At 37.0% G+C, this 24,797-nt stretch overlaps 4 protein-coding genes across 5 annotated transcripts; all 4 read right to left on the bottom strand.

The window, feature by feature from the left end:
- Positions 1–313: 313 nt before the first annotated feature.
- Positions 314–4,906, bottom strand: LOC146467264 (uncharacterized). 2 transcript variants are annotated; one of them, XM_085126089.1, is made up of 3 exons: positions 4,758–4,906; positions 1,537–2,458; positions 314–1,038 (listed from the first exon to the last, which is right to left on the bottom strand). In XM_085126089.1, exon 2 carries the CDS (start codon positions 2,456–2,458, stop codon positions 1,562–1,564), a length of 897 nt encoding a protein of 298 aa, XP_084982215.1. In that variant the 5' UTR covers positions 4,758–4,906; the 3' UTR covers positions 314–1,038; positions 1,537–1,561. The 2 variants fall into 2 exon arrangements, with proteins under 2 accessions (XP_084982215.1, XP_084982216.1); XM_085126090.1 differs by lacking the exon at positions 4,758–4,906 and having other exon boundaries at positions 1,537–2,465.
- Positions 4,907–8,973: 4,067 nt separating this feature from the next.
- On the bottom strand, positions 8,974–9,920 carry LOC146467263 (uncharacterized). The gene has a single exon (XM_085126156.1). The coding sequence runs from the start codon at positions 9,918–9,920 to the stop codon at positions 9,024–9,026; it is 897 nt and encodes a 298-aa protein (XP_084982282.1). The 3' UTR covers positions 8,974–9,023.
- A 6,848-nt stretch (positions 9,921–16,768) lies between these two features.
- LOC146467262 (uncharacterized) lies at positions 16,769–19,278 on the bottom strand. Its single transcript, XM_085126075.1, has one exon. The coding sequence runs from the start codon at positions 19,133–19,135 to the stop codon at positions 18,416–18,418; it is 720 nt and encodes a 239-aa protein (XP_084982201.1). The 5' UTR covers positions 19,136–19,278; the 3' UTR covers positions 16,769–18,415.
- Positions 19,279–22,181: 2,903 nt separating this feature from the next.
- Positions 22,182–24,281, bottom strand: LOC146467261 (5-hydroxytryptamine receptor 1E-like). The gene has a single exon (XM_085126128.1). The coding sequence runs from the start codon at positions 23,837–23,839 to the stop codon at positions 22,919–22,921; it is 921 nt and encodes a 306-aa protein (XP_084982254.1). The 5' UTR covers positions 23,840–24,281; the 3' UTR covers positions 22,182–22,918.
- Positions 24,282–24,797: the final 516 nt, after the last annotated feature.

Raw genomic sequence — 24,797 nt, 5'->3', positions numbered from 1 at the left:
TGTCGTTTCCTTCGTCGTGTTTTTTTTTTTTTTTTATATAATTTTACATATAATCAGAACAATAAATATAAGACGAAAGAAAATATAATCCGCAACAAATATGTTAAAGCTGGAAGCTGAAAACGTTTCATGCATAATCCATCATATCTACAATCTCACTGGTAACCATGTTAGATCAATGAAAAGTTAGTTCAGGGTAAGTCACAATCGATACTGATTTGTAAGACATTTGACTGACCCAAGCTGTTTTTTCAATAAAGGCTTTATTAGGCAGTATTTATACTTTTGGTAGGCTACTAAAGCATATCACGGTTTATTGGTCGACTAAACAATATTTACAAAAATCGAGGCAACTCCTCTATTTTTCAAGCATAAAAGTGTTTATCTAATATATGCATAGTCAAAACTGATTCATTTGTGTCATACTAGTAGTTCAACATAAATTAGATATTTTTACTGACTGAGAGAAAAAAATGCATGCGTTAAAACAACGCTGAATAAACGTAAGTAACTGTTAAGACGGACTTCATCTAGTCTTGAGAAAGTTAAGTAGGTGCTGAACACTCATACATCGGAATACACCTCAGAAAGAAAGAATAACTGACTTTTTATATCAGGGTAAACATTTCTTTGTTTGAATGGACTAAATTTAACAAAGGGGAGTACACATTCCTTTTTTCGGAAATGTCGATTTTCTGTGAAGTTTAACACTTATTTCATAGCTAGTCTACGGCTCATGCATTTGAAAATCGCTATGATAATATATATTTACCGAAGGTATCAAATGCATTCGCATTTCACTTAATATCCGCCTCGGTGCACCACGAAGCTAAAAAGCCCGAATCTAAAAAATTCCTCTTACGTACCTTAGTTCTTAAGGAACTTTTCCTAATTCTTTAAAAACCATATGATATCAGCTGGATGTGAAACGTCGGTGTTGATCTTGGATACTTTGATATGGGGCATTGGGTTGAAGAATGGCAAAAGTATTGCTATAGTAAACACTATTTCCAAAGTGAGCTAATGCAGATGAAATTTCTTTACTTAAGGCCAATTTAGACGATACAACTTTTGCTTACGACTGTCGCATGCGATTTCTGGAGTGGGCGCTAGCGCTGATGGCGTCATGCAAAACGTCGTACTCAACTCTAGCTAACTCTCGTCACTTAACATTGCCTATACCTACGATAGTCGCAGGATTTTAAAACATGTGGTAAAATCCTACCCTACGACATTTTTTTGTGACGTACACGACAGTCGTAAGCGAGTTGTAGGTTTGATTTACACGAAACAATTCGTGTCGTAGGCCTGTCGTAAGCTTGTCGCATGCGACAAAGTGGTACCGTGTAAATCGCAGTTAATCGCCCTTTACGGCGCGTTTCTTTGGGAAAATCCTAATCCGGGGATCACTCGGATCATGGTGCATCAAAGGAACCGACGAAACCTAACCCAGAGTGGAATCGCCGGTTCCTTTGATACACCATGATTCGAGTGATCTTGGATCAAAAATCCGGATTCGGATTTTCCCAAAGAAACGCACCCTTAGTTTAACTAATCAGGATTAAGCTAGTGTGGATGGGTTGTTATTTTTAGGGGAATTTTGAAAATAGTCGTGGTTGCAAAGCAGATTCCTGTTATCAACAAACAGCTTTTCCCAATGAAAAATGTAAATTCTGTAGGACAAGATGACCACGGCAAACCTGCGCATTATGCCAATTACGGGGACAAAATCCGAAGGAATTCCACTCGTGTCATTAATACCATTAACACCGAGAGCAAACTGTAAGGAGCCGATGACAAACTCCAGTAAATAAGTAAAAAACAAAAGAAATATATTACACTTAAAGAAGACGAAGGCTTTAAAGGTGGACTGTTGTCGAGAATGATTAACCTGAGTGAAGTTCAGAAAACCAATCAACATGGCTTGAACACCTTTAGCGATTAGGAAAGCCAGAATCAAAGCTGTTTCCATCCAAGAGTCATTTGTGAGCCCAATTAACAGGAAATAGCATACAATGGTTATTCCGTACAGGGATAGAAGACTCCAAAAGGAGGGCAGGCAAACAAGACGTCTCAGGATGGCGGAGTAACCAAGAAACGAGGGTACTTTTGACAAGGCCATGATTACTAAGCCAGTGTTTAATATGTGCGATATTACCCAGATCAGTTCCAGTTCTTCAGAGTGACGAAACGTCTTGATGTGCGTGGACTGGAAGCTGGCATGCTTCGCAGAAATGCTTGTCTCAAAAGCCCGGATGGAGTACAGAACCAAGCTAATCACCTGCCAGGCGAAGAACAGAATGTACGAGATGCAGCCGAGTGTTTTCATTGTGGCTGGTGAGGGTGTTGGTAAACGTTTCAGCACCAACGAGAAACGTTCTTGAACATCATTCCTGATTTCCATTGCCTCAATGTTGATGTAAGGTGACTGGGTAAAAACTTGAATTTGCGATGCCATCTTAAAACAAAAATATATTGTAATTATCCTAATTGCTGACCCTGTTGAGTTTGATATCCCTTGAAAAGATAGGAATGCAGTTTCTTAAAGGGAGGTTCTTTGGACTTGTAGTGGCCAGATTAATCTTCGTTTTTGTTTTGCAAGTTGGAAATACATGTACACTCTAAGCGAAATGTCCTCGATGGATTTAGAGACCTGTTTAGAGACTATTTACGCATTCATAAACTGTGTAGGTTTCCAGAAGTTTCCAGAAGCTATTTTGAGCCAACTATGATGTTCGTAAGGCGCGAAATTACAGGTTAAACCAGTTTTTGGCAGGTTGCGATACTAGAAAGTTCTGCCACGTTATATGAGCGAATGCGTAGTGTTCACTCTCTCTCTGCCTTTGAATTAAAGTTACGTGTACCGAGTGCTGGATTCTTTTCGGTGTGTTTTCTGACTGTTGACGCGTGGGTGAGCGAAACTTTTCAACAACACTCAATTGAAACTGCTCTAATATTGCTTTCGAAAGCAACTTCTAATCTCTTACGGATACTTAAAGCATTGGCGGAGGACTGGTTTTTGAGCATTGTTTAAGTGATAGGAGAAGTTTACGTCTTGTGTTTTCCACGATTTACGGCGCGCAGCGTGCTGAAAAATACTGCTACTGCTTATGCTGAATTGCGTAAAGTAGCATTTGATTTGAAGCATCTTGAGATGAAATAAAGGGCAGTAACATAGCATGAACTACCCCTTTTGAAGAGATTTTTTTATTCTTTTTGAACACTCCATGCCATCGAGCTTGAAGCCACAGATTCTGCGTACTTTCTGTTTCCGGCATGTCCACTTTGGCCTAGAGAACAACTGCCTTTCATTTGATGCTTGTTTATACATTTTGTGTGAGAAAAGATCAAGATGAAGGAATGCAACTCGGTATATTAACAGCTGTCAAAAGTTCCAGTTCTTTGAGGAAAAAGTCCTCGCCAAATTAAACTGACGATTAGGCTTATCTCAAACAATGTCCTTGACGAAGCAAAAATCACAAAGATCTCTATCTCTCTCTCTGTTCAGTTAACAGAGAGTTATAATCACGTCGTTATCTGAAATTTTGCGTACCTTAAAGGGGAAGTATCATGAGGCTTTTGACCTCTTTTGTTAAAAATGGTGAAATAAGACCTTCACTTTGCTACAAAATAATTCTAGAACAACAAGAGTAGAGAAAACAAACCAATTCTTGACAGGAACAACTCGTACTCTGTTTTAGCGCATTTTTGTTTCAAAAATGCGAAAACTTGAAAAACATTAGCCTAATATTTTTCAAGTTTTAATCCATTCCGACCTACTCTTTCTCTGGCCAGGGGCACTAATCGACAGATTTATTACACTGGGTTTATAATTTATAACAAAACTAGACAATTATTTTCTGTTTCTGTTGTCAGACAAACATTTTTGGGTTTTGAAATGACATAAAATTTTCGTGATACTTCCCCTTTAAGGGTGTATCTTTAGTCTATACAAATGATTTACCAAATAGCCTGCAATTCTCTCTTCAAAGGATGTATGCAGATGATATCAACTAAACCACTGCGGGTGCGCTGATTGAGACAAATTGCTGAACGTGTTAATTTGGACCTATTAAATATCAAAGACTGGTTGATGTCCAATAAACTTAGTCTTAATGTCCCTAAGACAAAACGGATGTACAATGGCTTTGGGAGATAATCTTAGAGAAATAAGTTATGTTGATACTAATGTCCATATGGACAATCAAGTAGTTACAAGAGTTCAGTCCTGTAAATCTTTTGGACTCTCAAACAGACTGCATCTAGTCCAGAGGATGTTAAATAGGTCTTAATACTCATACATCAGAATACATCACAAAAACTTAAGAAAGAATTACTAACTTCATCATAGGAGAGTAAACATTCCTTTCTCTTATCGGGAGTGTCGATTTCATTAACACTAATTTCGTAACGATTTTACGACTTATACAAAAGCTTCGTTAATAACATTATTTAGCAAAGGTATCTTATGCATTTGTATCCCACTTTTGAATACTCGCTTTTATGCACTACGCCGGATTCTTAACAGGCCTCATATCAAACAACCTCCTCAAGGAACTATTTCTAAATCTTTGAAAGCCACATGATATCAGCCTGGTGTGTAACGTTTATATGAGTTTTAATTGTAGCGCTATTAAATAATCATCCGCAAGGTCTGGAAAAAAGTATCTTGCTTATAATTAAAACAATACATTTCAAACAATACAATTCATTGACATGAGGTAATCTTCGGTAAAATTGAAAAGATATATACTCACCCTTCTATCAAATTACGACAGCAGGCAAAAACAGCGCTCCAATAACGTTTGTACACAAAACGTTCATAGAAAAGCCTTCTGGTTCGAAACCCAGCAACTAACCTCCCGTTTCGTTTATTACGAACCGAACTAAAACAATGGTGCAAAATAAAGGAAAGGCATCCAACGAATCGCTCCGTGGTATCTGGTCCGAAGGCTTTCAGCTCCGTCTCAGATAATTGAAGTTTACTGAAACAAAACAAAACAAAACAAAAACAACAACAACAACAAAAACAAAAAAAAAACAGACTTGCCTTTGCTGAAGCTGTATTCGCTAAGAGTAATATATATGAAACCATATTTGCCTCGCCCTAAGTTTCCGAACGTGTGAAATAACGTGGTATTTTGAGCCGTTTTTAGACAGTCAGAGAAGAATAGTTGCGATTTCCACTATTCGTGTGCTATCGAACCTGAAAGCATCAAAGAATTTGCATGATAAAAGTGTTTTCGAGAAACCACTAAATGCTCATGGATTCTTTAGCTCAATTCGAACTGACAGGCTTGTTCTAGTATCTGAATATGTTAAACATTCAGTCAAAAAGTTCCGAAGCTTGTCGATCAATGTTGCGAGGGTATAAATAAAAATAAAAATTAAAATGAGAATAATAATAATAATAATAATAATAATAATAATAATAATAATAATAATAATAATAATAACAATGATAATTTATTTACAATTCATCAAATATTTACAGAGCAAAACCGATACAATTACAAAAGCATTTCTTAAATACTGCTCTAATAAAAAACAAAAATTTGATAGATAATTACAGATTTCGAGGGCCGTGTATTAATGTACTTTCTTTGTCATTCCAGAAGCGTATCTAAATGCCGACCTATTCATCTTGTGTCACAGGTTTGTGAAATCAATCAATGAATGAATACCATGGAACGAATAAGCTATAAATATAACAGAATTAAAAAAGGTAATAATAATAATAATAAGAAGAATAATGATAATAATAATAATAATAATAATGATATAATAATAATTTAAAAATATAATTATTCTTTATTAAAATATTCCACACAAATTGCCATTTACAAGTTAAAAGTATATAAAAAAGAGCTATTAAAAAAAACCTATTCACAATTCATTTCGTTAAAAAGAAAGATATTATTTTCAAGCAATAATGTTTTTGTAAAGAAAAAGAAAAAAAACAAATGTTAAGAAGAAAAAATTAAATTCGGCATTTTAAAATCAGTAATAATAATAAAATCAGTAATAATAATAATAATAATAATTAAATAAATAATAATTCTTTATTAAAATATTCCACACAAATTGCTATTTACAAGTTAAAAGTATATAAAAAAAGCTATTAAAAAACCTATTCACAATTAATAATAATAATAATAATAATAATAATAATAATAGTATTAGTAATAAATAGTCCCTTTTTAATCGAAATAAATTGTAAATAGTTTTTAATAGTTCTTTTTGTAACTTTTAACTTGTAAATAGCAATTTTGCTCGGAATATTTTAATAAAGAGGGTATAATTTTATTATTATTATTATTATTATTATTATTATTATTATTATTATTATTATTATTATTTGTCAGGAGGCTCCGCTCACCGTGGTGGTTTTCAGGGAGGGTTTCCTTGTGACTTCCTACTGTCTCCAGTGTTCAGGAGAGGACGTTTGAATTTTAGAATAAAAACCCTATTGCAATACAGATTAGCAACGATCTTGCTGTTTATTGAGGCCTTCAAGGACGATGCCTTCTAATCTAACACAAATGCATTTTGCGCGAGAAAGGCAGATCTTAGCATAGACCTTTTTCATAAACGGCGGCCAATTTGTTATTAAAAAGAAGAAAGATCCTCGCAGTTAGTACGCAACTTAAGCAGTTACGAATAGAAAGCCTGCTCGATGATTAGATCGATATGTGTTAATAAGCTCCCTGACCTCATTTTAGAGTAAAAATTCTATTGACTTTTGTACAAGCTGGCGTGGCTAGCAGGGCTAACAATGCTTGCCAATGATACTCAAATTTGAGGGGTAGGTTCCATTGGTCGAGAGATAAAAGAGTAATTTATCGACCGCCAGGTCCATCGGCAACTGGAATATAAAAAGAAATTAGGAGGTCGTTACACCACGCCATTTCTCAGAGATGATTAATTACTAGCTCATCTTCTTCATGTCGAGTGGCACACAAAGCATAAGAGATAAATAAACAAAAACAATTACATCCAGCTAAAATACATAAAAATAATGGCATTTTGTCTTAGATTGAAACTTGATTATCTCAGTTTAAAGTCATCGCTAATATATGAGTTTGCGAAACTGCTGCCTATTAAGGGACGCCGAAAGGTATCCATGGCAACCCTGCGATCGGGAGCCACCTTGGCAAGCAGCCAAAACCAGGCACCGTCACGCTGAAACTTAGTGAAAAAAACAATACTTACCTACCCCCAGAGTTGTTATTACCATATCACTAGTCTGCAGTGTGGTGCAATGATTAAACTAATCTGAAAAACATCTCACTTTCTTCCTTGTTGACGTACCTGTGCTAACTGAAAGACGAGCTCTGGCATTCTACCTGAAGGGGTTTCTTGGTCTCCTTTGTTGCTTGAAGAAGCCAGCTATTTTGGTGAAAAACTATAGCGATCAATATTACCATATCACCAGTCTGCAGTGTGTAGAGGTTTTCCCTTAATCGAGACATGCCATGGACTTCCTCGAAACCTATAAACATCTAGAAGTAGTAGTCGACAAAACTGAACAGCAATAATTCCTATGTGAAAGCCTGGACTGAGATGATGCCAATAAGAACCACTCTTCAAAGAAATCGGCATCTAATTTTGTTTTGGTTGATGTCCAGTTTTCTTGGTTTTTTTTTTTTATAATTTTACATATAATCAGAACAATAAATCTTAGACGAAAGAAAATTTAATCCGCAACAAATATGTTATAGCTGGAAGCTGAAAACGCTGCATGCCTAATCCATTATATCTACAGTGGTAAACATATCATGTTAGGTTAATGAGAAGTTAGTTCAGGATAAGTCACAATCAATACAGTAACTGTTTTGTAAGACATTTGACTGAACCCAAGGTGTTTTTCCAATTAAGGCTTTATTAGGCAGTATTGCATTTGGTAGGCTATCAAAGTATCATCACGGTTTATTGGTCGATTAAACAATATTTACAAACATCGAGGCAACTGCTCTATTTTTCAAGCATAAGTGTGTTTATCTAATATATGTATACTCACAACTGATTCATTTGTGTCATACCAGTAGTTCAACATAAATTAGATATTTTTACTGACTGAGAGAAAAATATGCAAGCGTTATATAAAGAGGAAGTATCACTCAAATTTGCTGTCATTTCAAAACCCAAAAAGGTTTGTCTGTCGGCAGAAACAAAGAAATAATTGTCAAGTTTGTTATAAATTATCACAGACACCAGTGCATTAAAACTGTCGATTAGTGCCTCTGGCCGGAGACAAAGTAAGCCGGTATGGATTGAAACTTGAAAAGCGTTAGGCCAATGTTTTTCAAGTTCTCGCATTTTTGTTTCCAAAATGCGCTAGAACAGATCACGAGTTCCTTTAACGAATTGAGTTGATTTCTTACCTCTCGTCATTCTAGAGTTATTTGACAGCTGATGAAAGGTCTTATTTCATCATTTTGAACAAAAGATACCAAAAACCCCATGATACTTCCCCTTTACGCCGAACAACGCTGAATAAACGTAACTAACTGTTAAAACGGACTTCATCTAGTCTTGAGTAATTAGGTCTGAACACTCATGCATCGGAATACACCACAGAAAGTAAGAATAACTGACTTTTTATAGTAGAGTAAACAATTCTTTGTTTGAATGGACTAAATTTAACAAAGGGGAGTACACATTCCTTTGTTTTATCGGATGTGTCGATTTTCTGTGCAGTTTTAACACTTATTTCATAGCTATTCTACGGCTCATGCATTTGAAAATCTCGGTTATGATGATATCCGCCTCAGTGCACCACGAAGCTCAGCGGCAACCTGAATATATAAGCCCGAATCTAAAAAAGGCCTCTTACGTACCTTTGTTCTTAAGGAACTATTAACCATATGATATCAGCTCGATGTGAAACGTCGGTGCAGATCTTGGAGACTTTAATATGGGGGATTGGGTTAAAGAATGGCAAAATTATTCCTAGATTTAACACTATTTCCAGAGTGAGCTAATGCAGATGATATTTCTTTACTTAGTTTAGCTAATCAGGATTAAGCTAGTGTGGATGGGTTGTTATTTTTAGGGGAATTTTGAAAATAATCGTGGTTGCAAAGCAGATTCCTGTTATCAACAAACAGCTTTTCCCAATGAAAAATGTAAATTCTGTAGGACAAGATGACCACGGCAAACCTGCGCATTATGCCAATGACGGGGACAAAATCCGAAGGAATTCCACTTTTGTCATCAATACCATTAACACCGAGAGCAAACTGTAAGGAACCGATGACAAACTCCAGTAAATAAGTAAAAAACAAAAGAAAGATATTACTTTTAAAGAAGACGAAAACTGTAAAGGTGGACTGTTGTCGAGAATGATTAACTTGAGTGAAGTTCAGAAAGCCAATCAACATGGCTTGAACACCTTTAGCGATTAGGAAAGCCAGAATCAAGGCTATTTCCATCCAAGAGTCATGTTTGAGCCCGATTAACAGAAAATAGCCTACAATGGCTATTCCGTACAGTGATAGAAGACTCCAAAAAGATGGCAGGCGAACAAGACGTCTCAGGATGGCGAAATAACCAAGAAACGAGGGTACTTTTGACAAGACCATGATTACTAAACCAGTGTTTAATATGTGCGATATTACCCAGATCAGTTCCAGTTCTTCAGAGTGACGAAACATCTTGATGTGCGTGGACTGGAAGCTGGCATGCTTCGCAGAAATGCTTGTCTCAAAAGCCCGGATGGAGTACAGAACCAAGCCAATCACCTGCCAGGCGAAGAATAGAATGTACGAGATGCAACCAAGTATTTTCATTGTGGCTGGTGAGGGTGTTGGAAAACGTTTCAGTGGCAACAAAAAACGTTCTTGAACATTCTTCCTGGTTTCCATTGCCTCGAAGTTGATGTAAGGTGACTGGGTAAGAACTTGAATTTGCGATGCCATCTTTAGTTAAAACAAAAAAATATTATATAGATATCATTATCCTAATTGCTGACCCTATTGAGTTTGAAATCCGTTAAACAGATAGGAATAATTCTTCAGATAACCTTTATTTAAACATGTTTCACTTAAAGCATTTACTTAGCTCTGGTCACTTGGGGCTGATTCAACCCTTTCGAGGGCCATTTTGGTCTCATTTTGGGGCAAATTGGTATTATCAAATATCATTTTTTTCTACCCTGACACTCTTTGATCCTTGGGTACATTTCAGACCTTAAAACTACAGCTATTAAATATTCTAGTTTGGCACACCTTCAAGCAGCGAATTTGGTGTGTATGACAACTCGAGTCGGTGCAAAGAAGAGCTTTTTGTGGGCACAAAACTGTTGAGTGGTAATCTGCCATCTGCATTTGCATTTTAAATCGGCAAAAACGTCCAAACTATTAAAGATCGTTGTGTTTTTTTGCATTCCTGATGTCCCAACTCGGGAGTACTACAGATATTATTAATTCTATGAAGAATAAGAGAATTGTAAAGCTTTACAATTAGATTCATAGCTTTTAGAATTTTTAAGCAAACACAACAACATGCATGCCACTAACCTACAGTTTCAGGAGTATAAAAAGGTCGATACATAACAACGTCATAGGCGGTCCAGAAATTAACCGTGGACTGCGTGGTTAATGTCCCTACTAATTTATATTTGGAATTCGCGTTGTTTTGATTTTGCTTTACTGCGCGATGTGATTGGTTAGCCAAACTCACGCCACTTTTTCGATCAATGGAAATCAAAACTAAAACCACGCGTTTGCCCGCGCTTGGTGCCGGTTAATTCTTTATATGCTTTGAATCCTGATTGGATCATAGTACTGGCCAGATTAATCTTCGTTTTTGTTTTGCAACACTCAATTGAAACTGCTCTAATATTAAAAATGTAAATGGTTTGAACCCAGGAGTCATGTCATTAGTAAGTAAATTACGATCATACGGGTGAGTGTAGTCCTGAGAAGGACTGTTTGTGGTGACTTTGACTGACGTTTCGACAACCTGAGCAGAAGTTATCTTCAGAGTCAAGTGAATTGTGGAACGTCAGTAGGTGGTATATATGTCTCTTGCTGTTAACCTGATTGGTCAACGAAGTCGAGATGTTATTGGTCAGTAAGCCGTGATGTTATTGGCTATAAAGACGGTAAAAAGCGATTGATGCGTTTCGATCCGTCTTTTGTTAGTCAAAAGTCCGTGGGTCTTTTATAAGCAAAATGGCTATTGTCAGTTTCGTTTACGTTGTCAATAAGTCGTTTGTATGGTGCAGGTAGTTGTAGGCAACGGTTGAGTGGCGTTTTCTAAGTCAGTAAAGCAGCTTTCCAGAGTGAGTCGTTGATAGTAATTTATACTGTAGGCCGGTAATGCACTTAACAGAGTCCCTTTCCATTCTGTGGTTCGTTTGTAAATGGTGCCCAACAATGTGATTGTTGATATCACCATTTCTAGTTGCTCGTTTGTGTTCGGTCAGTCGTAAGTTTAAATTTCTGCCCGTCTCGCCAATATAAGTGGCCTGGCAGTCGCAGCATTTGATCTTGTTTACTCCTGTAAGTCTTTTGGACTTTAAAACAGACTACATCTAGTCTAGAGAATGTTAAATAGGTCATGATACTCATACATCAGAATACATCACGAAGACATAAGAAAGAATTACTTACTTCATCATAGGAGAGTAAACATTCTTTTCTCTTATCGGGAATGTCGATTTCATTAACACTAATTTCATAACGATTTTACGGCTTATGCAAAAGCTTCGTTAGTAATAATTGTTAGCGAAGGTATCTTATGCATTTGTATTCCACTTTTAAATACTCGCTTTAGTGCACCACGCCGGATTTTTAACAGGCCTCATATCAAACAACCTTCTCAGGGAACTATTTCTAAATTTTTGAAAGCCATATGACTGATCAGCCTGATGTGAAACATTGGTGCTGATCTTCGATTATTTTATATGACTTTTAATTGTGCCGCCATTAAATAACTATCAGCGAGGTCTGGAAAAAAGCACCTTGTTTATAATTAACAAACAATACCTCTTCATTGACCCGAGGTAATCTTTGGTATATTAAAAAAAATATACTCACCCTTCTATTAAATTACGACAGCAGACGAAAACAGTGCTCGAATAACTTTTGTTCACACAACGGTTATCGAAATGCCTTCTGATTCGAAACCCAGCAACTAAGCTTCCGTTTCTTTTATTCCGAGCCAAATTATAACAATGGAATTTAATTTGTGTGCAAAATAAAGGAAGAGCATCCAACGAATCGCTCCGTGGTATCGGATCCGAAGGATTTCAGCTCCGTCTCAGATATTTGAATTTTACTCAAAAAAAAAAAAAAAAAAAGAAAAACAGCCTTGCCTTTGCTGAAGGAGTATTCGCTAAGAGTAATATATATGAAACCATATTTGCCTGGTATTTTGAGCCGTTTTTAAACAGTCAGAGGAGAATAGTTGCGATCTCCACTATTCGTGTGCTATCGAACCTGAAAGCATCAAAGAATTTGCATGATAAAAGTGTTTTCGAGAAACCACTATATGCTTATGGATTCTTTAGCTTAATTCGAACTGTCAGGCAACGCTTATTCTAGTGTCTGAATAGTTTACACATTCAGTCACAATGTTCCGAAGGTTGTCCATCAATGTTGCAAGGGTGTTAATAATAATAATAATGATAATGATAATGATAATGATAATGATAATGATAATGATAATGATAATGATAATGATAATGATAATGATAATGATAATGATAATGATAATGATAATGATAATGATAATGATAATGATAATGATAATGATAATGATAATGATAATGATAATGATAATAATTAAAATAATATTTTATTTACAATTCATCAAATATTTACAGGGCAAAAGCGGTACAAGCATTTCTTAAATATTGCTCTATTTAAAAACAAAAAGATGATAGATAATTACAGATTTCAAGGGATCTAAATGCCGACCTATTCATCTTGTGGCACGGGTTTGAATCAATCAATGAATATCATGGAACGAATAAACTATAAATATAACAGAATTAAATAAAGTAATAATGATAATAATAATAATAATAATAATAATAATAATAATAATAATAATAATAATTTGGCAATAATAATCTTTATTAACATATTCCAAGCTATTTACAAGTTAAAAGTTCTAATTCACATTAACATATTCCAAGCTATTTACAAGTAAAGGAAAAAAAAAATTATAAAGTTACAAAGAGCTATTCTCATTTCTCATATGATCACATTCTGAATAATAATAATAATAATAATAATAATAATAATAATAATAATAATAATAAGACTAATTTTCGAGCACAAACTTTTCAAAAGAAAATACAAATGTCATAATAATAATAAAAATAATAAAAAACAACATCTTAATCAACATATTCCAAACTATTTACAAGTTAAAAGTTCCGATTCCAAAAAAAAAAAAAAAAAAAACAATTCACAGAAAATCAACGGACACATGCTTGGCCAGCGTTTAGGCGACAGTCATCGATGAAATCCCCATGTGGAATTCTGTGGAAAGGTGTCCTGGAGCCTCTTACGCATGTGCGTACTGACCTTAAAATCTCAAAAGAAAGCAATGTTCTAATCCAAGTGATAGTAATGTGATAAGGTTCCTCATTCTTTTCTGAGAGCTTCTCGGCTAGGCGTTTGAGAAAGCAATTGCAGTCGGCTCCCATCCCACCGTTGATTCCAAAAACTAGGGGAGTGAAAGATCCTATTTCAACGTCCAGCACTCTCTGTTGGTACTTCCGCTTTTTCTCCTCTTCCTACTCTTTAAAGATTGTCGATGTTGCTTTTCCCTGGTTACACTTGAAGTTAACATGCGTTACTCTGACATCGAAAAATGCTGTAACCCCTCGAGATCAAAAGCCCCCTGCCTTCATGTCCAGTCTTGCCTCCGGACTTGTCACCGCGCTTCTGAGGTTGAATTGCTCATTGTCGAGAGGTTGTAGTTGTGGTTCGACTTCAACGTTGGTGCAAACCTTACCAAGAAAAGAGGTAAGTAGGTTGCGGACGCCATCGTGTCTCTGCGCCACGAACCCTCCTTTTTTGCATGACAGGGCATGGCAAATGGTATACTTCTCCCCACAAACACACTTGCTTGGTAAATTAGACAGGGGAAAATTATACCTGAAACGCAGAGAGTCTCTGAATTCTTGTTTATTCAGCACTAAGCCTTGATCAACAAGGGGTACTGCGGTAAGCCACGAGCTCGCACCCTTGTCTCTCGATTGGTTAACTGACCGCAGCAGATCCGAGGGTAGAGTGGAATCAATACTTTCCATTCTCGATTTCACCGACGCAATTTTTAAAGCTTGATGTTGTCTTTTTAACTCCTCCGTGGACCTCTCGCCTGCCACCATGAAAGTGCTCTGTTTGGTGATGGAATCTACGTGCGATGCTGTTATTGTCGTAGAAGCAGCAAACTGCTGTGGAGCTTCAAACCGTAAGTCAGGTACGCCAAGCCCTCCTTGAGCGGGTGTCGAAGTAACAAGCTGACGCAGATTGCTAGGGAGGGGCTCCGTTTGTCCGAATAGTGTTGGGAGGAGTAAGTCGACAATCGCCTCTTGAATAGGGTCAACGTAATCTTCAAACGACAGAAACGACTTTATTGTGCGCATGAAATAGGTAAACTTGGATTTGTAACCCTTCGTGAATAATAATAATAATAATAATAATAATAATAATAATAATTAACATAATCATTAGTACATTCAATTATTTAAATTTAAAAAGTACGAACATTGCTTCTAATTGCTATCCTAACTGTTCTTGACCCTCTTAGACAGAGTTAAGCCGACCTGAGGATGGCGAAGGAGACTTTAGAACGTATCCAAGAGACAGTGGTGGCATAGTTCTCTCCTTTCTTCGCTGCGACTAGCTCTGCCAGCCTGTCATGGTATCTGTTGCACTCTTCTCCCATGCCGCCAGTTGTTGTAAAGACTAATAGACTACTGATGGTATAAATGTTCCCTGTTCCACGTCCATCACTCTTTGCGTATACAATCTCTTCTTGTCGTTCTCGTGCTGCTTAATAATAATAATAATAATAATAATAATAATAATAATAATAATAATAATAAGAAGAAGAAGAAGAAGAAGAAGAATTATTGTTATTATTATTATTATTATTATTAATACCTCAAAATTTTAAAAATAGTCTCTTTTTAATCGAAATTAATTGTAAATAGTTTTTAATAGTTCTTTTTTCTACTTTTAATTTGTAAATAGCAATTTTGCTTGGAATATTTTAATATTATTATTAATAGTCAGGAGGCTCCGCTCACCGTCGTGATTTTCAGGGAGGGTTACCCTGTGACTTCCTACTGTCTCCAGTGTTCGGCAGAGGACGTTTGAATTTCAGAATAAAAACTCTATTGCGATACAGATTAGCAACGATCTTGCTGTTTACTGAGGCCTTCAAGGACGATGCCTTCTAACCTCGCACAAAGGCATTTTTGGGCGAGAAAGGCAGATCTTTGCATAGACCTTTTTCATAAACGGCGGCCAATTTGTTATTCCAGTTTAGATCGATGTGTGTTAATAAGCTCCACTGACCTCATTTCAGAGTAAAATATTTTTTTACTTTTGCACAAGCTAACGAGGCTACAGGGCTAACAATCCTAGCCAATAATCCTCAAATTTGAGGGGTAGGCTCCATTGGTCAAGAGATAGAAGAGTAATTGATCGACCGCCAGGACCATCGGCTACTGGAATATAAAAAGAAAATTGGAGGTCGTTACACCACGCCATTTCTCAGAGATGATTAATTACTAGCTCATCCTCTTCATTTCGAGTAACACACAAAGCATAAGAGATAATTAAACAACAGCAATTACATCCAGCTAAAATACATAAAAATAATGGCATCTTGTCTTAGATTGAAGCTTGATTATCTCAGTTTAAAGTCATCGGTAATATAGGATTTTGCGAAACCGGTGCCTATTAAGGGACGCCGAAAGGTATCCATGGTAACCCTACGACCGGGAACCACCTTGGTAAGCAGCCACCACCAGGCACCATCACAATGAAATCCAGTGGGAAAAACAATACTTACCTCCCCAATGCTTAGTTGAAATCCCTCCAGTCAAAATGTGGGTGTGGTGCGGCAAGAATCTGCAACGGTTCGCTGCACAGCAAATTATCCAAGAAGATAGCTAAATGAATTGCAAGCCAAATGTATCTCACGACAGGAACTACCCCATAGATCACGTTCTGCCACCGGACCAAGACCACTGACGGTATTGGCTCGAACCTAACTTTGCCTAAATTACATTTCGCCACATAAGAGGCATGGTCTTTAAACGGAAAGAGCCGAAAAAGCGGTGGCAAATAATCCCTCTTTTAATGTATCACTATTGCTTTATGTTTCTTCGCTTTCCTTTTATGCTCACTGTGATGTGATCATTTTTCAGAGAGTTCTGTTGTAATTAATGACAATAATGTTGAATCAAGAGCCCTGTATTGAATGCATTTCTCTTTTATTAGGACTTAAACTAGCAACAATATAGCAGTGTTGTAGTTGCCTAACCCAATTTCCAATTTTAGAAGAGATCTATAGCAAGGTTAGCATTATATCTACTGTTCTTTATTAAAAACTGGATCATTGCATAGTGCAATTCAAGGAATTCGATTGGCTTAGCGGGCGTGGTATATGAGCCATTATACCATGCCAGAGAAACAGTGACCATTAAATTGTCTTCTGGTTGTTCCTGCAAAGCGAAATCAGCAAAATCTACCAATATTTCTTATTGTTTTTAATAAAACAATTTATCACTCGCTCTTGTTAGATATGAGATGATAAGAGCCAACTCGGCGCAACGCACCTTGTTGGCTATCTGTCATCTCATATCCAACTCGTGCTGCTCGTGAAATAATTGTCAAACAGACTCCTTCATCACAAGAGTATTAACTGTAAATCGTACGATGTGACGAAAGCAATCAAGTTAAAGTTAAAGTTTTAAAAACCTCCTCGATCAGGAAACTAAGTTTCAATATCCACACATGTTCTGTAATTATAAAATAAAAGTCAAAGAAAAATTTCTTGAACAGTGATAAAACTGCCACTTCTAATGGACAATCAACACAACGAAAACACCATACAACATTAACGTTCGTCCTTAATTCGTTAATTAAGGACAAGGGAATCTTGATAAGGACTATTACGGCCAGAGTACTAAAAGCTGACCAATATGGAGAATTGTAAAATTAAACATTTTCCTCGACATCGCTGCTCTAAACTAAGTATTTCCTACAGCAAATTCATCGAGACCTTAACATATTAACAGACTAGATTTCGTCTTCACGTTGACCTTATCGTCACAAACAAATTGACGGACTGACCTGAATTTAGAGAAGAAGAATCATTAATTAAACTTACACAGACTCTTTTGCTCCTAGTAATTTACGAACACTATATATGTATATGATAAGTAGTATGAAATCCGGACTATAATAACTTTAAAAACAAAATAAGTATAACATGCAATCAAGTTTAAAACTTCTATAACAACTGAAATAAAAAAAAATAACAACAATTATTAAAAATTCGATATAAATAATGCACTGCCATGCAGGTTTTCAGCCGTGCACCACGATCGCGAAAAATCATGGTTAGTGCACTAATAAAAAGTATATATTTCAGATGAGGAGACGTAGAAGAAATCGAGCAGTTTTATCTCTTAAAAAAATCTTTGATTAAGGACGGTGCTTACTAATAGCGAAGTATTTGTGCTCGGTTTATCACTATGCGGGAAAAGCAGATCTTGGTAGCGGCTATTGAAATCCAAAAAGAAAATTGGGGGTAACCACACATTTTTTAGAGATAACTAAGCAACAACTAATCTAAAAAGCAGCAAAATAAAAAGCAATGTCTGGCGCTTTTTATCCAAATTGAAGCTTTATTATCTCTGAAAAATGCATGGTTACCCCCAATTCCCTTTTTGGATACCAAAATCACTTGCTAAGTTCTACTTTCTCCGCATAGTTTAAAAGCGCGCAAAAATATCCCTGTAATAGGAGGCACCACCCATAGGAAACCCGAGTATCTCCAGATGCGCAGAACGTATGCGCAGTAACAATAGTAGGCACCGTCCTTAAGACGCGTAAACCTTTCTCCGAGTTGAGGCGTGCCCTTGGAAACTACCATAATGCTTTACATGCATGTTGCTTAGAGGGAATGGAGCATTTATGCAAATGAATTCGATGTCGTTAAAATTTTGTATTTTGTAGCTATTTTTAGTATAAGCGAAAAAATTTTTGTTTACTTCCCGAATATGTTTGGCCAAGATTCGGGTTCATTTGATCAAGCCGGCCAGTCGCCGTTGGCACTGCACACATCTTACTCATCCGTCACAAGTGCATTCATGTCCTGAAGGACATACAGGAGATCACCAATCAGTATAATATTTTGAGGCATGATGCCCCAGTCAACGCATGTCGTGTTCGGGTCCCTTGAGTACGTCTTTTGTGTCATAGAAAAGTTTTATCCAAAGGAAACTTGTAACTTTGTGTAGGAACGTTAAATGGACCACATGATGTAACAGGGAAACCGCCGTGTGCAAGTCATCTCCTCGGTCATCCAGCCCAGATACGTCAAAAGCGAGATGAAGAGCACAGATTACAAAATGGACCAGCGCCTCAAGGAAAAAGATCGGGACGGTTGCTTTTAACGTCATGTAAGTAAACTTGGAAAACCTGTTTTGGAAATGATGAATTGGGAAATAATTTAGGACTCCCACCAGAATTGTCAAAAGAATTGTGATTATGGCGTAGACCGACACCGTGCCGATAACCCAGGCTGAAGGCTTTGTAGCGAAAACAAAGATCACAACGAAACGGCTCAAGCAAAGAACAGCGAGAAACACGAAATTCCAATACACTGGCAGGCGAGCTAACTTCTTTATCAATGCTTTCCATCTGAGAGTCGTAGGCGACGTAGCAATGATGATTATAAAAATGACAATGTTCACTACCCGCGATGAAAGATACGCCAACTCGAGCTCCAATGAAATGGCTGATGAATTGCGGCATTCAAATGAAGTATGCCTCTCTCGAAAGCAACATTGCAGGACTCGTACGACATAGCAGACCATTCCTGCTAACTTCCATAACAGAAAAACGACGTACAAGACTGAGAAGAAATACATATTCGCGATCGATCCTGCAATGAGATGTGGAACTAGCTCTCTTATTCAAAAGTGAAATTTTGTTTGACGATTGCGAAACACCGGATAGTTAGCAACCAGAATGTTTCAGTTTCTATCAAAACTGCTAGTTTTGTTTCTATCAATAAATAACACTTATTGCCGGTTTTCACTGTCGATTTTTGTCACGCCATTGAAAAAAAAAAAAAACGAAACCATTCCATGAATGAAGTCAAGAAAGTCAAGGAATCTGTCCAAACGTCAGGTCTGTGCGGTATTCGTACTCGAGTTATTTGACAAAATGTTTCACACAAATTTATAGAGCTTAGTATGGAGAGGGACACCAACATGGCGGCCGGAAATAGGAAAAAACATCTGGAGTTCACTTTTGCCAGAAAAGAGATTTGTTTTCGAATGTTTAGATAAATATTTCTCCTCAAACTTAAATCGTTTAGAATGCTGAAAATTACTCGAAGAGTCATTTTTAAGATACGGAACAGCTTTGTCACTGCCGTCCTCCTGATGTCACGCAAGATGAAAACTCGGAAATTGAAACTGTTCTATTTTCAAAAGCAAGTACAACATCGAGCTAATTAAAAAATTGTGAAAAGACATATTTTTAGGTAATCATTCCTTGAATGAAGGTTAAAATGTTGTGAGCCTCTCGGTTTTGATTTGTAGAATTTGGTGACGTCACGTGAATATATCTTTCTATTTTCATATACTTTAACTACGCAAACTGTCGGACTAATAATTTTCGGACAATAAACTTCGGGCAAAAAATCTTGCTGACGATCAATTTTGAACATTTTTTCTTCAAAGGTCGGACACTCACACGCAACGCTCTGAGACGATATAATGTGTAAATAATGGTAAATTTATCGAACATTATTCCGTATAGACTGACTATTCAATCTGCACGCAACTAGACAACATACTTTGGACGAAAATAGTCGGTCGGTAAATGTTCGTGTGCTTTTGTCCTAACGGAAAAATTTTCCGGAAATTTTGTTTTTGTTCGGTAATTTATAAGTCCGAAAGTAAGTTTTTCGATCATTTTTTTTTTCTACCGGGAAGAAGCTGTTGTTTTGCCTCGGATCTTAAATTGCAAATGAAAATGTTCCTAAAGTACAGGTTCATAGAAGTAGAGCGGAAAACATTGTATTTTTATTGCATTGGTAATTATTCTTTTGTTTCTCTTCAATCGCCTTCTTCTCTTTTGCCTGAACACAAAGCGCCTCTAAGGACTAATGTTGTTTCTTTTTAATTTTGTTTTTGTCTCTTTGCTCGAAACTCTAAAAATGCAGGACAGGAGAGAAAACGGATGAATTCTCTATGTTCGTTCCTGTGTATCTTCCACTTCCGTCCGTTTTCTATATTTTGCGACTCACTTCTTGCGTACGAAACTAGGCCGGATAACTACAACAACATAATGCTTCGATTCTATGTAACTACACATTGAATGTCACCAGGACGGCTCATGGGTTCTGATATGCTGTTTTAATTGATTTTGAAAGGGAAAATATTGCGCGGGTTGTCAAGGCTTGACGAACTAGTCTTTCGACTGAACTCGGAATTCAGGCGGTAACAGCAACCGTAGATTTATTCAAATACCCCAGCGTTCGTACATCACCGACATCCAGTAAATAACAGCTAGAGGCTCCGAAAAAAGACCGACGCTAAAATCACTTATCCTCCCAAACAACGGGAAAGCAGTTTGATCGGCGGATGAAAGTGAAGGCTCCTTGTGTAGCGCGACTAGGCTGTAGTACTGGAAACAATTATGCCAAACACCGTAACGCCATTCAGCTGGAAATACACTCCTCCTGTTAAGGTCATTCCCCTGTTTTGCAGTGCGCAACTCTACTGCGCACAATGGCAACACAAGAAACTTACGCTCATTTCTAGCTAACTACTCAGTATCACTCAATCTGACTTGCATCTAACAACAAAACTCTTAATTTGCATTTTTCGCGGAAATCAAGGTGTTTTCATAAGACTCGCCCCAGTCCCTTCGCGGAGAAACCAGTTTTGAAGCTCGATTTACCACTGCTTTGTGAAATATCTGCAAAACCAACCCGGTGAACCTATTTTCTCTTTTCAGATTTCTAACCACAATATCGTTTACTAACTACCGTGAAAATTTAAGGAAAATCCTAGTGTTAGAAATATCAAATTTTGCACCTAATATCTAGCCAATGGACATTTTGGTCTAGCTTAAGAAGTAAGGAATTAGATTATTTTGTTGAATATCTCAGTTAGTACTGGTTAGGAATAGTTTTCACACAGATTTCACATATAAAATGATTTATGAACAAGGAAATTCTATGGAATGAGCCGTTAACTGTTCTCTTCAAAAAATAATTCCTGTTTTTGGCAAATGCTCTATTATAGTCCTTTTTGTCTAAACATGCAAAAATTAACATATTTCAATGCTTCGTTGCTGAAGAACAAGCATGGGGACCCCCTCTTTTTATTTCATTTTTGTAGTTTACATATAGTGAACCACACATGGGCAAAGTTTGGAAAAAATCTGAGTGTAGGTTCTATTTTAGGGGAATGACCTTAATTCAGCTGAGCAAAACAATTGTTTTGTCATTTGTGTCCTTGAAGGACGGCTATGCTAAATAATATTCTATGGAGCCGGCTTATCCTTAATGGCGGTCACCTGCTAACATCTCTATGAAGAGTGCCAAGTTAAGCAAATATGTGAAAAAGTTAAATGGAAATCGCGCGAAAGTTTTTTTTTTTTTTCGTTGTTTTTGTTGCAATGGCACCATTTTTCATTTGCCGTGTTGGACTGTATTTTCGGACAACTTTTGTTTCTTGAGTACTTTTTTATTTCAAAATTCATTTTACAATCAGGCAACCATTTTGTGCAAGTGCTTCTAGCTACCTTGTCTCAGAATGTTTATAAAACATACACGGTGCATTTCGTCATCTCATAATATAATACTGATGTTCTTAGGGGCATATTTGGCGGATATCACAAGCATATGGTTAATGTCGGCAGTCTTCAAAATTAAAGAGCCGGGAGACAATTAAAGAGCCGGGACAAAGGGAGAGAAGATCGTAATCCGCATCCTTGGAAACGGCCCAAATCTGAGTCAGTTGGGCGACAGTAAACGTAACAGCAATGCATGGCAAGGGAATAAAAAGTATTAAGTTTTGGCGAGTGCGGATTCAACATCGTTCAACATTGTTTAACTTCATATTTTTTTTTTCATGAAACTTAGATGACCGGTTTGGCTGTTTGTACTGCTTTTCTAGATTGTAGCCTGCAGGATTTGGCCGTCAAGAAAAGTATTCGGGCCCAGGTTTAATTCCATCGGGTAACTTGAGTTTTCTTGGGAAGTTAAGAACGAACGAACAGATTGAAAGAGTACACAAGCTTTCGGTTTGAAGGTACTTTATATGGGTCTGTAAAACTCAGTATAAGATCCGTAATATCGAAATTTTTCCCAGCCGCTTAACGCAGCCATGATCTGTGATTTGTTAGTTGGGTCCAATGCCTCACCCCCTCTTTGACAGTAAAAGTAGAACCAAGATAGGTCTCCTAAATAAAATTAAACAATTTTCTTAAGTGCATGGCTCCTATAGGGTAGTTGGAAGGAATGAGAAATTGTTAGTAGTATTGTAAGTGGGGATTTGGTTATCTTGAATGGTCACACAATACTGGCCTAGAAATTTCTCCAGCTCTATTTTTTATTACTAAAAGTACTATATGCTTAAGGTTCCTAACTGGTGTTTACGTTTCATTAAACTCAGAACTTAACTCGGCAAGATCTAATTCGACGAGCACCCAAACTGCCCGATTGTTTCCTTCACTGCTTGTCTTACTTCTCTGATCTTCCAGCAGTAAAGAATCGGGTTTAATGACGAGTTTAAGAAAATTAAAGTTGCCGCAAACTCTCTCGTAACATAAAATGATGAAGACATTACTCTCTGAGTAGTCAAAGCCTCCGTTATACCAAACGGCAGATAACAAACAATTAATGCAAACTGAAGCCATAATGTACTGGACACTGCCTTTCTGTATCGGGCTATGTTCAGTTGCCTTGCGCGGCTTGGTGGTCTGTGAATTTGCACTTGAAAGTGATGTTGGCGTAGCTTGAGAAAAATCTTTCCGTAGGAAAAGGTTGAGATGACTAGACACGTTGCTACAGCTATGTACCTATACCATAAGGTTATAAGGTAATTCCAAAAGTACGTTGTTGCGCTGAGAATCGACACAAGCCATATAATAGTTACAACAAGATGAATCCGCTTCAAAGTTACAGCATGTCTGTACCTGAGCCCCAACAACAGGGCGAGAAGTCTGTCGACGCTTATTGCAGTCAATGTCAACAATGATATGGAACACAACGTCAAACCCGCGGTAAAACTTGAGGTTAACGCATAAGGACAGATATCCCAGCGTTCATACACCACGGACATCCAATAAACAAAAGTGAGAGGTTCTGATATAAGACCGATGCAGAGATCACTTATTGCTAGAGAACGGAAAAGGAGTTTGGTCGGCGGATGAAGAGAAGACTCCTTTTGAAGAGCCATTAGGATCAACGTATTCCCCAGAATTGCAGTAATGAACAACAACATGCTAAAGAGCGTAAGACACGTCAGCTGGAAATGCACTCCTCCTGTTAACTCAACTGAGCAAAACAGTTTGAATATTTTGTGGTTTCCATATTCAGTTAAGTTTGCCATAGTCGTTTTGTTTATGATATGTCCTTGAAGGAAGTGTATGCTGAAGTATAAATGTCAAATTTCAATGTGTTTGTTTCCACACGACAGTCACGATTTTCAGAAGAGGCAGGTGCGGCTTATAATGTTCTCATCAAGCGTGTTTGTCTTTTATGGTGGTCACCTGCTAACGATTCATGCTGCTAAGAGTCAATTATGTCAAGTAATGTAAATAAATGGGAAAAGTTAAATAGAAAGCACGCGAACGATTTTAACTTTAGGTGGCCGCATTGATGGGTTGAATTTAAATGCAACTGTAGATTGTTGTGCACTTTTTCATGCCATAATTCATTTTTATCATAAGCGTATATTACACAGCCATTTTCACTGCAAGTCTTTCGGGTGTCTTTTTTCCGTTTTATGCATGCGTGATCTAGTCGAAGTGCTTGTGGCCTCAAAGGGGAAGTATCATGGGGCTTTTGACGTCTTTTGTTAAAAATGGTGAAATCGGTAAGACCTTCACTTTGCTACAAAATAATTCTAGAACAACGAGAGGAGAGAAATTAACTCAATTCTTGACAGGAACAACATGTAGTATTTTGTTCTAGCGCATTTTGGAAACAAAAAAGAGAGAACTTAAAAAAGATTAGCCTAGCATTTTTCAAGTTTCAATCCATACCGGCCGACTCTGTCTCTAGCCAGAGGCACTAATCGACAGTTTTATTGCACTGAGAGGTTAATTTATAACAAAACTAGACAACATTTTTTTTGTTTCTGTTGTCAGACAAACCTTTCTGGGTTTTGAAATGACATCAAATTTTCGTGATACTTCCCCTTTAAAGGTATCCTTTACGAATATGACAGACATGTCTATTTTTTATTTATTTATTTGCTTTCTTAAATTTTGGCTGTCCTGAGAGTAAGGGAGAAAGTGAGATGAGATGTCTTTCATTAAAAGAAGCCACCGAAAGATGGGCAACCG

This window comes from Pavona decussata, unplaced genomic scaffold (assembly GCF_977016875.1).
Source record: "Pavona decussata unplaced genomic scaffold, jaPavDecu1.1 SCAFFOLD_137, whole genome shotgun sequence".
In the NCBI taxonomy this organism is placed as follows: domain Eukaryota; kingdom Metazoa; phylum Cnidaria; class Anthozoa; order Scleractinia; family Agariciidae; genus Pavona; species Pavona decussata.
This window is presented reverse-complemented; position numbering and strand designations above follow the sequence as displayed.

Coding starts and splice junctions, on each gene's coding strand:
- LOC146467264 (XM_085126089.1), bottom strand. CDS start 2,458: ATGGCATCGCAAATTCAAGTTTTTACCCAGTCACCTTACATCAACATT.
- LOC146467262 (XM_085126075.1), bottom strand. CDS start 19,135: ATGTATTTCTTCTCAGTCTTGTACGTCGTTTTTCTGTTATGGAAGTTA.
- LOC146467261 (XM_085126128.1), bottom strand. CDS start 23,839: ATGGCAAACTTAACTGAATATGGAAACCACAAAATATTCAAACTGTTT.
- LOC146467263 (XM_085126156.1), bottom strand. CDS start 9,920: ATGGCATCGCAAATTCAAGTTCTTACCCAGTCACCTTACATCAACTTC.